The 15,257-nt window shown below is 40.5% G+C and overlaps 1 protein-coding gene across 2 annotated transcripts in view; it reads left to right on the forward strand.

Moving 5' to 3' along the window:
* Window positions 1-15,257, forward strand: part of GRID1 (glutamate ionotropic receptor delta type subunit 1) — a 1,166,358-nt gene that overhangs the window by 1,133,573 nt on the left and 17,528 nt on the right. For both annotated transcript variants that reach the window (XM_006277864.4, XM_019497194.2), the window contains 2 exons: window positions 6,938-7,104; window positions 8,796-9,036. In XM_006277864.4, coding sequence (XP_006277926.1) covers window positions 6,938-7,104; window positions 8,796-9,036 — 408 coding nt within the window. The remainder of the gene's footprint in view (window positions 1-6,937; window positions 7,105-8,795; window positions 9,037-15,257) is intronic.

The raw sequence follows: 15,257 nt of genomic DNA on the forward strand, positions 1-15,257 counted from the left end.
CATTCAGCAGAGACTGGTGGTGTGATAAACAGCTTTATCTTTATTAGGAATATGATTCAGCAACTCTCACACACATAGCTTGCAGGGAGAACAACAACAACCCACCACCAACAAAACTACACCCACAGAGCATCAAGGGGAGAGACTGGGTCATCCCACTGCTGGCCCCTTAAAGGTACATTAAAGGCCCCTTAAAATACCACATCCCCCTTCTTTACTCTGGGAGCTCCCTCTTAAATAGTTGGATGTTTGCCAGGGGCTACTTTAACTCAGAATGTTTCAGGATCATGAAGCCAGAGGTTGTTAGCACTTAGCTCACTGGTGGGCTCTAGCCTTTACTGCTATCCCATTATATAGTCCTTATACTTCACAGGCAATCTCCCCACACATCCACTGTTAGTTTGCATGGTGTCAACAGGTTCCTCTGTGGGTACTTGTGGGTTCTCTGGAATGGGATGAAGCTGTTGCTCCTGGTGGTCTGGTTCTTCTTCTGAAGTTTGTTCTGCTGCCACCTCTTGAGGTACATCAACAAGTTCTGCTAGTACTAACGAGTAATCCTTTCTAAAGTGTTTTCTGTTCCTCCTGTAGACATTACCACTTGTGGGTTTTACCATGTAGGAACATGGCTTATCCCTTTTTGCTATATCGGATGTTGGTATCCAACCTGTAGTTGTTTGCATCCTTACTTTCCCCCCTCTCATAGAGGTGGCAGGAATGCATACATTCAGTCATACTGCTCCTTTTGGCACCTTTAAATATTCCACAACTTGTGGGAGGCATTCAATAGTAGTCTAGGAGTTAGCACCATTATTGTAGCAGGGAGGGTAGTGTGCAACATTCTCCCCATCAGAAGCTTCACTGGAGCATATTCAAGATCGGTAATAGGTGAGTTTCTCAGTTTGAGTAAAACCATATCTAGATCAGACCTGTCCTGCAAAGTCTTCTTAAACATTGACCTGAGGGTTTGAATTGTGTTTTGAACCTGGCGATTGGATTGTGGGTATCCTGGGCTAGAATGGATGATGGTTATGCCCCAATCAGTCACAAATTGTTTCATCATGTGACTTGCAAATGGCACATGATCACAGACAATTTCTTTAGGTATGCCATGGCAAGTAAAAACAGACTTCATTTTGGCCACTACCATGTCAGCTGTCTTGTCCGGCAAGTGCAAAACTTGAGGGTATTTGGAGTAGAAGTCGTCTATGATCAAATGTGGCTCTCCACATAGGTCAAAAATGTCTCCTGCCAGTTTTAGCCAAGGCAAGTCTGGGATCTCATGTGAGATCATGGACTCTTTCTGAACACTGGGTTGAAGCTCTTGACAAGGGATGTGTGGCAGGACATATTTGGTGCCTGACACTTTAAGAGCAGCAAACAGGTAGCAGTCAGGTGCCTGATGAGGGCAGCCATTTTGGCCCAGGGATACAAACTAGACTGCATTTTGCTGCAGGAAGGAAGGAGGAAACAGGCTGAGAGGCTGCTTCAGCCAAAGTCAGGAGGTAAGGAAAGAGGCTATGGGGAAGAGGTGACCCCTTCTCCTGGGTAAGACATAAAATTGCACCTTGCCAGAGAAGGATGGACTGGTGGGGCTCCTAGTGGCATGGGAGCCCCCAGGAAATTCCAGGCCATTTACCTCCCCGGTGAAAAGTGGGTTTGGGCACCTTAATAACCCCAGCCCCATGTCCCTGGTGGTGTTCTAGCAAGCAGGGGGAGACTAGGGCTCAGTTAAGGAGTCCTGAGGCAGAGCTCAGGATGGAGGATGACCTAGGAATGTACCCAGATGGCAGAGGAAAGCCTGGGGGCATGTCAGACCCTGTGCGAGAGGGGCAATGAGTAGAGAGACCCTGTGTGTGAGGTGAGATGAACAGAGCGTCCCATGAGTCTGGGTGATTGAGGAGGCTCAGTGCAGGCATAGTGGTCCGTTGAGGGGCTAGGAGTGAAATAGGCCTACAGTTGTACAACTGTTCAGTCAACGCTCAGGTGAGGGTAGTGGGAGATACTCAACAGACTGCACCGGGGCTGACCAAGGTGAGGAGAGCTAAGCCCAAAGCTGCATGAGGCCAAGCGGCATGGGTGGGGCCCCTAAGAGAGGGCAATATGAAAGAGACTCGGTGAGAGCCAGCAGAGTGAGTGGGACCCTGGTGAGAAAGGGGTAGCGTGTGAGTGGCCCTCTGAGGCTGTAGAAAAGAGCTACAACTGTGGGCCCAGTTTGCTACGGCCATAGGCCAGAGAAGTAACACCAGAGAAACATCTTCCAGGCATGGGACCTATGTAAGGGAAGTCGGAGTAGGTATTAGGCCCTCATCAGCAGCATGAGAAATGGGTAGCCTCCCATCTTAGTAACAACTCTCATATTTTTCAATCAAGGCATGGCAGACAAGTGAAGTGGGTGGTTACCCCAGGAGCAGGGCAGCTGGCGAAGACCCGATGAGGATGCCACCCTCTTACAGGGTGCAATCTGCAATCCATTGCTTAATGTGGTCATTCATCTTGGGCCAATACATGATTTGTCGAGCTTGCGCTTTCAACTTTTCTTTGCCTTGATGGGGCAAGTGAAGCAATGTCAACATGTTGGTCCTTGCACTACGTGGAATGATTATCTTCAGCCCAATCATGAGCAAATCATCCTGAATCTGGATTTGGTCTCTGAGAGGCCAGTAAGGCTTCACTTTAGGTCTAACTTGTTCTTGCCTGCTTGGCCACCCATTCAGATGCTGAACTCTTGAGGACTTGTAGTTCCGTGTCAGAATTCGTGTGATCCTGTAACTGCTGGAGCAACTGGTCACTGAGCGGCTGTGTTTCAGTCAGAGTGTGAATCACCTTTTCTGAGTGGAAAAGATCCAGGTCAGGGGGGAGGAGCAAACATTGTGGCTCTAGAAAGCATGTTAGCCACTAACATGTCTTTGCCTTTGGTATAGAGAGTCTGGATGTCGTATTTCTGGCATTACAACAGCATCCTCTGTAGCTGTGCTGGAGCCTCTCCTATGGGCTTTGTGAAGATCACTTCCAGGGGTTTGTGGTCTGACTGGACCCTTACCTGGGTACCATATACATATTGGTGGAACTTCATCATGGGGAAGACAATTACCAGAAGTTCTTTTTCAATCTGTGCATAATTTATCTCAGATTGTGTTAGAGCCCTCAAAGCATATGCATTTGGTTGATTCTGCTGAAACAGACATGCTTCTAAGCCATCTTTGGACATGTAGGTCCAAGTACTGAATGGTTCTGAGAGTCTCTGAAGGCCTTTTTTGTCTGTTGGAGGGGCATCCTGTTGATGGCTTCAATTTTGTCATCAACTGGTTTGACACCATCTTTTGAGAAGATACAGCCATGTACCAAAAGCTGTCAACTAAAAACTGTATTTTGTCGTTATTAAACTTTACTCCTTTCAGATGTGCTCTCTCCAGGACTTGTTTCAGGATAGTATCATGCTCCTCTTTGGTAGCTGCTGCAATGAACATGTCATCCATGATTATATGGAGTCCTGGAATGTCACCAAAGTACTCATGATTCTTCTGTTGGAATACTTCACTAGCCAACTTAATACCAAAGGAAGGTGATTGAATTGGTACTGTCCCCATGGAGTGTTAAAGGTACACAGCTCTGCTGATTCCATGTCCAATTTGACTAGCCAGTAGCCATCCTTTTCATCAAGAATGGTGAACAGTTTTTTATCTGACAAGTTCTTTTGAACATCCTCTCCAGTGAGGATTGAAAAGTGCTTCCTCAACACTGCCTTGTTGAGGTCTCGTGGGTTTAGGCAAAGTTGTAGCTAACCATTCTTCCTATGTGTGATCTACCAGGCTATTGACCCAGGGTGTGGGCTTAGTTACTTTCATAATGATTCTCATATCTTCCAGCATTGCGAGGGTGATCTTCAATTCGCTTAGGGTTGCAAAGGGAATTTTTCTAAACCCACGTGCAACCGGTGGTACCACCAGGTTGATATAGATGTGGTGGGTACTGGGAAATTGTCCCAAGCATTTGAAAACTTTGGGATATAGTTTGAGAAGGTCTACCTTGGTTCTTTGTATTGTCAGGGCCGTTTCATGGACTCTTCTACTTCTGAGCTCTGTAACAAAATCATCTATGCCTGCAGCTGCATTGTATCTAAGTTGCCAGAACTGATATCTTTCGAAGTGTTTTTTTCTGGGTTCGCAGTAGTTCTTGAATGTTGCAAGCACCTCCATAAGTTGTTGTTGTTTTTAGGGTCTGCAAACACACCTTGTGTGTTGTAAATTTCTAGGGTCTTATCCCTAATACAGTGAAGCATGACTGCAATTTTATAATACTCTGCCTCTTTCTCAGCCTTTGTGACTGCAAAGTATAATCAAAGTTTCTGTTTTCATCTCCAATTCTCCCCAAGATTTCCAGTGAAGGACAATGCTGGTGGAGGTTTGAAATGCTCCATTTTTTTTGTCTTTTTTGGAATGACAACTGTAACCCCCTTACTCAGGCTGTTGATGACTCCATCGAGAGACAGGCTACTTCTGACACCATATAGTGCTTGCTCTATGGCATAGGGTTTCAGGGATGGGTACTCACTTAGACCTCCATACCTTTGGGGTTCTGTCCTCAAGTCAGCATTCAGCCGAGACCAGAGGGTGGTAAACAGTTTTATCTTTTTTAGGAGCATGATTCAGCAATTCTCTCACACAGCTTGCAGGGAGAACAACAACAACCCACCACCAACAAAACCACATGCTCAGGGCATTGTGGGGAGAGGCTGGGTCATTGTACTTCTGGCCCCTTAAAGGTACATTGCATGTACCACAGACACAACCAGTACCAGAGATTGGGCAGAAACCAGCAGACAGACAGACTTATTGCTAATGGTACTTTGCTATGAGTGATAGATCAGTACCCATTTGCAAAACTACATTTGTGTTTCCATCAGTATATGTTGCCAACTGATTTTAAGTCCTGCCTGCCTCAGGTAACTCATACTTTTCAGTGCTTTGTTTATTGTTCTTGTAACTGTCTTATTGTAAAAAGATGATGATGGCTTTCCTGGATATCACATGGAGTAAATATTTATCCCCCATCTATTCTCCATTTGCCCCCAAATTCCCCTTTTTGCCTTCCCAATTCAGGCAGATGTGCATGAAGTGTCAGCCGCGGTAATATATTGAGGATGCTGAGGTTTTGGTATGGCAGTGGGATGCCTAAAAAGAACTAGTTTTCTCAGACTGTTTTTTTTTTTTTTTTATACATATGATACATTGTTTAATATTTTATTTTTGATTTTGGCAACAGGATTTGGTTTTCTTTCAATGAAGACCCGTATCTAAGTTTTTCTGTAGGGCCTGTGTTGTATTTCAGACTATAAAGTTTTGTACCAATATAGCAACAGTCATCTGAAAATGTCTCAGACATGTAATAGAAATTACTTATGTTTGCCTGGGCTTTGGAGCATTGGGATTCCTTCTCAGCTTTCTGCAAAATATAGCAAGTAACCAACAACTTTTTTGTGTTTAATCCAGAAGCAAGGGGGCTTCAGGGTATTTTGTTTACCTTGGCACCGAAAAGGTTGGACATTCTAGGACCTGTGAGTCCAAATAAGAACTTTCTTTCTTTTCTTTTCTTTTCTTTTCTTTTCTTTTCTTTTCTTTTCTTTTCTTTTCTTCCCTGGGTACTATCTGTGGGAGGACCACTCACACATTTTTGGATGATTGTCATGTTTGGACACCTGTCAAGTTCAGAGTGCTGGGTCAGATAGTCAGATATAGTCAGATGCTGAAGTGACATGTGTTTAAATATCTGAGAGAGTCTCCAGCAGGTAGCAAATGATACCATGCAACATCTGAGGGAGTCTTATAGAATCTTAGTTCAATCCAAAACAGAACATAAATGGAGAATGAAAACAACCTGAAGAAATGGTTAATTCTGCATCAGAACTGAGGCTATTGTTTTGACTGAGCTTGAGGATAACTTTTTAAACAAACGTATGATGACATACAGAAGTTCAGCTTCTCGTCTGTCTTAACTGATGATAAACACAAATGACAAAAAAGTCTTCGAAGACTGGATCTATGATTACTCATTTATTTGCATTAGATTCTCCAGCCCATCTGTTCCACTGTACTGTGTATGTTCACTAGAGACTTAAAAACATATTACTTAAATACATTAGGAAACCAATGATTACTTTAACCAAGCAGAGTGGTGGCTTTTTATTGAATTCCCATCCAGAGATGTTTCTTACATCTTATGATAAGTAAGGTGATTTACATTCATCTGGTGTGCTGCACACAGGCACCAGTTTGAATCCCATTTAAGACTGACATTTCAGAACAGCTGCCTGGGTATATACTAGAATAAATCAATATTGGTCCCAAATAGAACAAGTGGGAGACTTTGGTGCCTCTTCCTTTCCTGCCTAACATTGCAGCACTAGAGTAGTTCTTTTCCCTGGCTTGCTTTATTTATTTATTAATTTGGGGAGAACTGTGATGCTGTTGTTTTGTGACTGACAGAAAATACCATTTAGTATTTGTATCTGCCAGGCTATGTAAATGTGGAGAACTGATCAAATTAAAATATGCTTACTAATCAGTGTTCCTTAGGGAAACTAACATCTAGTACTATCACTTAAGGTGATGGCTTTGATTAATTATTAATTGTTAGCATTATCTATTATTTAAACACTTATCCAAGGCTTACCCTTGACCTTGTCATACACACAAAGTCATGGAGCAAGGCTACTACCCTATGGTGTCTCATTTAAAAGTGGGAGATTTCTGAGATGGATGTGAAGTAAAGGAAGCAATGCCAGGAACATTAGAACAATCCTAAGGTGTTGTAGGCTACATTTTGTTACAAACTAATGAAATGCCATTCCTGGGTAATGGAAATCTCAACACTTCTTTGAGACTATCTTAAGTCATAGACCTACTGTATACACTGAGCTTTATTTATGATTCATTTACAGGCAAAGAAAGGCAACTATGCTTTTTTGTGGGATGTAACAGTGGTGGAGTATGCAGCTCTGACAGATGATGACTGTTCTGTGACCGTCATCGGAAACAGCATCAGTAGCAAAGGCTATGGAATAGCACTTCAGCATGGCAGCCCCTACAGAGATCTCTTTTCCCAAAGGTAAAACAAAGCCATCCTTGTTCCACATTATTCTTCTCTGAAGCAATCAACAAATCTCACACTCAGTTGAGGTGAACTTTAGCAATGCCTGTTTCTAAAGTGAATATCTGCCAGTTAAGAATTTTTTTTTTCCCCTTAATTTTTTTTTCCATAATAGACTAAATCAGAGAACAGGGAACATTTTCAACCAGGCAATTGCTGCCTCTCCTGTGTATGTTCTCAGGGAGTGAGTAGGAGGGGGTCAGAAATTAGTGGAGATTTGGCTGTGCTCCCAACACTCCTGGCATTATGTATACTGTCCATTAAAGTGTCAGTGCTGGTTATAGTCTCCAGAATACTGGGCAAATTGGGAGAGTGACTGAGTTTTTCTCATTAGCAATCTATTTTCCAGGCTGCTCTGGATGCCATGAAACAATACGCTGTCCTTGATGTGGGGCTTATGATAAAACAGTTCAGACTTTAGACTGGAGGGAATACAAGTCAGAAACACAATAATGCTTGTTATGCATCATAGTACATTAGGTGAATGATAGTTACTCAGTGATTATATAAGTTCAATAAGGGTATTGTTCTTCTGTGTCTATCAAGTTCAGTGATACCAGTAGCTAGTAGTCTATCAGAGCCATTTAAAATATAGATATATATTTTCCCTTTATGCTTAAACAAATGTGCACAATACATAGTCTTAGAAAGTGGCTGAGTACACAGCTACAAGCAGGAGCCTAAGGCAGGCTGGCTGTCCATGTGGATTATTATTAAATGAGTTTTTTATTAGAAGTGGTAAACCACCAGTTCTGCTGAGCTTAGATTTTCATGCTAACGAGACACAAAGCTCTCCCAAGGAAAGGTTGTTAGGAAACAGTAAAACCAGATCCAAAATGGATCATTCATGGAGGGATGGGGCACTTCACAAAGGGGAAACAATGATTAATTAGCAATTGTTAACATAGTAATCTGAGCATAAAATAACATAATTATAGTAAAATCTTTCTAAATGAGCAGCATTTGCTATAGTGCGAAGCAGAAGTAAATGAACCTATAGTTGCTTAAGCAGTTTTGTAGTCAGTACTGTGAAGGAATAGTAACAGTGCACAGAACTGCAGGACCATATCAATGCAAATAGTATATTTCATGAACGGGGTCCGATGCACTAATTAACTAATGCAATGTCTTGTAAATCAGAGCAATAGTGGGTCACATTTATGTTGGGTGGTCTTTACTTAGGGCAGTTTCGAAAATAATTTTGTTTTCAAAGCTGACCATTGAAGGCTTGCTGCTGCAGTGAGATACTACTGAGTAACTGCTCCTAAAACTCTTCCTCATTTTTAGGAACACATATATTTCTCTTAAAGTGGTCAGTTCTGTTCCTTATGGAAAGTTATGCTTCTAAAAGTGGTCCTCTTCCAATTGTGCTCATGCTCACAGAAAATGAATGAGGGTTTTTTTTTTTTCAATCAGAAAGCATATTTCATTGAATGTAGACATAGATAGAGTGATGAGGTCCTGGAATTGGAGAACTCTACCTGTTCAGCTGGCGAATTTCTGTCTTGAAGACAGAAGGCTATTGAATAACACAGAAACTCTGAAGATGGTCACTGGTGTTTTAGAATTCCATGACTGCAGAGATGTTAATAGACACACAGGTCACCGAAAGCCCTCGAAATAATATTTGTGTTTCATATTTTCTACAGGATCTTAGAATTACAAGAGAGTGGAGATTTGGATGTTCTCAAACAGAAATGGTGGCCACGAATGGGACGCTGTGACCTGAACAGTCATACCAATGCACAAACAGATGGGAAGGCACTGAAGCTTCACAGTTTTGCAGGAGTCTTCTGCATTTTAGCAGTAGGCCTTCTTCTTGCATGCTTGGTGGCAGCACTGGAGTTGTGGTGGAATAGCAATCACTGTCATCAAGAAACACCAAAAGAGGTCCATAACTTTTATTCTTATCACAATTAAAATATAAAACAAAGTGAGAGCAAATTGAAACGGTGGGTCTCACAAATAAATCCACTCTATTAGCAGTACTATATTTTTGTATAACATTTTATAGGGTTTTTAAAATGTGATTTTCATGCTCATGGAAGGTGCCAAATTGACATCCCCAGAGAGTAAAGTCCTCTATTTATAGAGCACCTACAGCATGTACAGCAGCAGTGCAAACTTCCCCACATTGCCCCACCAATGTGCCTCAACCTTGACCTGGAGAGACTACATATAGGAGTAAGAGTAGTTCAGACCTCATGTCCTTGGCCTCTCTGCTAGAACTGGCAACAAAGATACAGATTGGCACCAAAAGTGGTACTACTTTTGTGATTAGGAATCTTGTCCAATGGTCATTGAGAAGCAGCTCATTTTACATAGGCCACACAATTGCCATCAGATGATAACAATATTTGGTCACAAATCAATTTAGGCCACATTTGAACTGGTGACTAAGCAAATTTCTTATTCTATTACTATTTCAAACAGACATCTAGCTGCCCATGCTGTTAAACTGCTTTCTCTATTTTTCAAATCATTTGCTTTGTTTCTAAAAATAAGTATCTCTGAGTAACTGCCTTACGTATAAAATATTTTACTTAGAAAAGCCTATTTCAAATTTCTTGTTTACAAACTTTTTGTACAAAGTACAATGTAATAATTAGTAACACTGTCATTGACTAATCAGTCCATATACAGTTATCTTGCATGAAGCTTATCTCCATTTACATCAATTAAAATGCTTAACAAACTAAACTCTGGTAATGTTTGAAACCTTGCAGTATTTCAGATTTTTTCATCTTAAGTTTATTACAATAAGATAACAGCAGCAGGCAGCACTGCAGCTGGAAACAAATTCATAGCCCATCAATTCTAATTTTTATTTCTAGGGTTGCCATGAGTATTAAAGTAATTGACGTATGTATGATATATAACCAACTCTGGCAGGTGGGATCTGAAATATACATTACAGTCTGTAATGTTTGAAATACTTATCACTAAGATTCCATTCCTCTGAGTTCCTACTTCACCATTATGAATTTATCCATGAAGTCTCCTGTGATAAACATTTATATCATGCTTCTGGGTCAACCCATGAACTCACTTGAACACGGTCCTCAGTGTATATTGCTGAAAGGGAATATTTTTTCCCTTACCTAACACAGCATTATGAAAGTATTCTCAGTGAAAACATAGGTGAAAATAACGTTCCTTGGAAGCACAGATGCATGTAATTGTACATGTAGATCTGGTGCAAGCCTTTTGCCTTTTCCCCTGCTATCTTGTAGACCTCATTCCCACTACATCTGTGGAGGTCCACTCCCCTATAAATTTGCTTAGCAATGCCCTGATCCTGTAAAAATCTAAGTACAGTTGTATCACTTTGCTTTGGAGGCAGGATAAGGGATGGAAGGGCTAGTTGTTTGTAATCTTCTAATATGGTTTTGTGTTCACAAGCATTAGCCATGTTTGGGTAAGATATATTCTGGTGTGTATTCTCGTCTCAATACTCAGGGAGTCAAAAGCATAAATCTTGTCAATTGAGATGAGAATGTGCCAAAAGTTAGAGTTAAACATAGAAATAGTAAAATCAGTTTTAGATAATGTCAGTCTGTTTTATTCCATGTTGTTTTGATCTATATTTTATTTCTATTTACATCCCTGGTGGAAGGATCGATTGATATCATCTTCCTACTTTCCCTTATTTCTTTTTCTTTCTGGATATTTAACCAGAATTCTTACATACTCATTCCCCCTGTCTGTCTTGGTATAGTTTGAAATATATTTTAGTATTTCTCACTGTTCGAAATTATAGCTTCCATAGCTTTCTGGTTTTTGAATGTTTGGTCCCACTAACAATTCTAAAACAACAACAATAAGGCAAATATATACTATTATTGTACTCCAGCAAGATTGCTTACCCGTGTGTATGTTAATAAGTGTTTGCACATTTCAGTGGAAGCCATATCTAGTGTCAGGTAAACAAGATAAATTAAAGGTAAGCAAGACACATAACAGGTCAAGAAAAGATGGATGATTGTTGGAAGAAGAACAAGTTTGAGTAGATTACTAGAAGTAGGCATTCTATTTGGGCGAGGAAGTTCTAGATGTATCAATTTAGACATATGCAGCAACCTAGATGAATTGGATGTGTAGAAGAAGATAAAAAAAGGCCTCTTCTGTGGCTGGAGGACCTGTGTCATGAGTTTGGAACAAAATGGCTGGCATTTCAAGTCTGGGTGTGGGCAAGTGATCTTAAAATGGGTTTGAAAGTGCAGGGAGCCAGACTGTTTTCAGTGGTGGCACATGGCAGAGCAAACAGCAACAGTCTCAAGTTGCAGCAAGGGAAGTTGAGGTTAGATATTAGGAATTGTTTCCAACTAGAAGGGTAGTAAAACACAAGAATAGGTTACCCAGAGAGGTGATGGATTCTCCATCCTTGGATGCTTTTAAGACCAAGCTACACAAAGCTTTGGCTGGGATGATGACCTCCTGAGGTCCCTTCCAACCCTAATTTCTATGATTTCTAAGAAATAATAATAATAAGAGGTCTGTGAGAAACATGAAGAGCATATTCAAGGTAAATGGAAATAATGAGAACACCTAAGAAGAGGAGAAGGATTTTAAATTTAATGCAGTGAAATGCAGGAAGCAAATAAAATGGTTCAAGAAGGACTGAAAATTAGCTAGAGGAGAAGGTAACTTTTACAGGTACTCAGAGCTAATGATGAGGAATATGGCTACATTTCTAAGTAGATTAGCTAGCAGCAGAATTTTGGAAGTACTAATGAAAGATGAAATAAAAACTGAGATTACTGAGGAGGAGAAAGTAACTGTAGTCATGGTGAGATATAGCCAAGATGGATGCAGTGCAGTTTTACTGTGGGGTTAATATGAAGAGTGAAGACTTTGAAAATATTAAACAGAATGAAGTTTCAGAAGTTATGAAAGGACACAATATGGAGGAAAGGAAAAAGGAGTTTAGAAAATATTTATAATCATAGAACCATAGAAAATAGGGTTGGAACGGACCTCTGGAGGTCATCGGCCTCATGCCAGAGGCAGCATTGTCCCTATCCAAGCTATGCCATATAAATCCTTATCTAATCTATTACTAAAACTATAATCACCCTGTTGCGCAAATACAAGCCATAACACACTAACTTGCCACAGGTAAAGCAGGGGGACAATGGTGGTCAGTGTCATGCTGCTGCAAGGATTGTTAAAATATGCTTGAAAGATGGAAGGGGCTACGTCCTCTGGTACAGAGGAAGGCAACCCTGACTTCACATTCCATGCTATTCTGACCATGGGGTAAAATTCCATCCTAATTCCAAATATGGTTTGGTTCGACTCTGAGAGGAGGGTCAAAACCCTTTTGCTAGGAACCTGTGGGTTTTAGTCTCAGTAGGAGCATCAGCACACCGTTCAAAATTTCCAATCTTGGCTGCAGGCAACACCAAATGCTTCTGAGGAAGGTGAAAAAAAATAATCTGACAGTTATCATAAGAGGAGGGGAAATACAGTTCCTTCCTGGTCCATATGGCAACAAGCAAAACCCAGAAGCATAGAAAATACTCATAGTATAGCACAAGTATACCTACTTCTAGATCATCCTGGACCAATGCTTATTCAACCTCTTCTTGAACATCTCCAGTGATAGACATTCCAGAACTTCACTAGGTAATCTATTTCACTGTTCTAATAGTGAAGAGGTTTTCCCTGATAACCAGTATAAACATACTTTGCTACAACTTAAAGCCATTGGTCCACATCCTGCTCTTTGCAACAAGAGGTAAAAGGTGTTCTCTCTCTTCGTTATGGCGGTCCTTCAGATATTTGAAAACTATTATCATTTCCCTTTTAAGTGCCTTTTCTATAAACTGAATATGCCTGTTTCCGTCAGCCTTTCCTCATATTGTCTTCCAAGCTTTTTATAATTTTTGATGTCTACTTCTGGACCCTCTCTGACTTCTCCATGTCCCTTTTAATATGTGGAGCCCAAAACGGCACACTCTAGGTGCCAAGTAAAGAGGCACTTTAACCTCCTGTGTCTATATCCTTGTGAATTTTAACTGCTGTCCTCCTGTGTTTGCACTCCTTCCCAGTTTTGTGTTATATGCAAATCTGTGTCAGAAGCTCTCTATTCCAGCATCCAAATCATTAATAAACACATTGAACAGTACTGGGCCCAGGACAGAGATCTGTCGGACTCTACTCAGACCTCACAACCCAGATGCATTTATAATTGCCTTTTGCTTGCAGCTGTTGAGCTGGTTGTCTATTCCTGTGTAGTTTTGTCTAGCTCACATTTCTCCAATTTGTTTATAAGGACATGTAGGACTTTGTAAAAAGGCCTGCTGAATTAAAGATACACTATACCACTTCATTCCCTTCATCCATCAAACTACCTTATTGAAGGAAATCAAGGGTTTTTGGCACAATGGAGTTTGCTGGGGCATGGTAATTACCACTCTCCAGCAGACTCAATTAATTGAATCAGCTCCTATGCACTGCCATTACAGTGCATTGGAATAGCCTTACTGCACGTGTATAAGTGCCCAGTATGTCCATAGTAATCCATGTTGCCTGCTCATGATCAGCCTTTCCTTCTCCACATACTTGCAAATGAACTTCTTTATGATATGCTCGAGTAACTTCCCAAGTATCAAGGGGAGGCTAACTCGTCTACAGACCGGTCTGTAGTCTAGTTAGCCTGTTAGTTTCCTGGATCCTCTTTTTTGTCTTTTTTTAAAGAGGGACACTATGTTGGCTCTTTTCCAGTCCTCAGGTATTTTGCCTGTCTCCCATCAGTTCCCATGATTTACTCACTTACCTCTTGATTCTCTATCCTACAATGCAAGAAATAGCAAGACTTCTATCCAGAGAAATGAAGACTACATTGACTACTATTGTTCTAAGAAAAGAATAAGAATCACCCTTCCTGGATTTAATACAGGACATTTTTTTTTCTACTCAACACATACTTCATAAGTATTTATATTGATTATTTCTGTGATAAACTTTATGAGTCCAGAGTATGGGTGCAGACTTTATGGCTTGCAGACAAAAAAAACAAACAAAAATGCAAAAAATGGAGCTTTACTTTAAATTTGGTGCATTCCTGCACCAAGCCCCATGTATGCCCAGAAGAGGTAGCTTATTACTTCAGCCCAGCTCACTTGACATCTGTAAAGATCAGATGCTTTAGCAGGGCTTTCTGGCACTTTTATCTAATAGCTCATTGAACCAACTTTAGCTAAAAGCACCATTAAGCCCTGCTAAAGAACCCAATCTTTACAGACGCTGCAGAGTGGGGTTGAAGTAACAGGCTGCTTCTTTCAGTAAAGCACTTTTTTTTTTTTTTTAAACATCTGCAAGCAGTTTATAAGATCCTTTTAGGTGCTTTGCTTCATCCCAAATAAATCAGATTAATGAAAGGAGGATCATCCTCTGATGACATTAGGAAAATGGTACACCTGTGCTACCATGCCAGAATCTCCCACCCAGATTCATGATTATAGTCTATTAAAACTGGAAATACATTTGGCAATTTTACATGGTCTTAATTACTTCCAATTTAAAGGAAATTTATATATAGTCATCTTTCCTTAACGCATGTTCTAGAATTTATAATCAGTATCTTTTCATTACTGTTAATGACCCACTCTCTTTAACAGGCCACGAACGGTACAGAAATCTGAGAACACTTTCAGAAATCTCAGCCTCAAAGCTGTATGACAAAAGGCTATATTTAACACCATTGATATTTAGTGGTTTCTTACTGATCTACAAAACTTTATACCTAATATTTGGGTACAGAAACTTCAGAAGCTGTAAAAGAAACAGGAAAATCCAAATTAAGGGTCATTTTGGACTTTCTATTAGATCTTTTTTTTTTTTTTGTCCCTTTTGAAACGTAGTTGTTGCAGTCAATTTGCACTAAATTACTAAAAGAATCACTTGAAAAGGAGAGCCTTTTCAACTTTTTTCATAGTAATGTAGAAATTCTGAAATAAGTAATTGCTTCTAGCTTCCTGCACTTTTTTGGTAGCTGGGTCCAGCACAGTTCTGATCATCATGTGTGTGAAGCCTTCATTTTGTTGCAAGGTAGGAAATGATGTTATTTTCAGCTTGCTTAACTAGTTAGTTCTGCATACGTTTGT

This window comes from Alligator mississippiensis, chromosome 6, assembly GCF_030867095.1.
Source record: "Alligator mississippiensis isolate rAllMis1 chromosome 6, rAllMis1, whole genome shotgun sequence".
In the NCBI taxonomy this organism is placed as follows: Eukaryota; Metazoa; Chordata; order Crocodylia; family Alligatoridae; genus Alligator; species Alligator mississippiensis.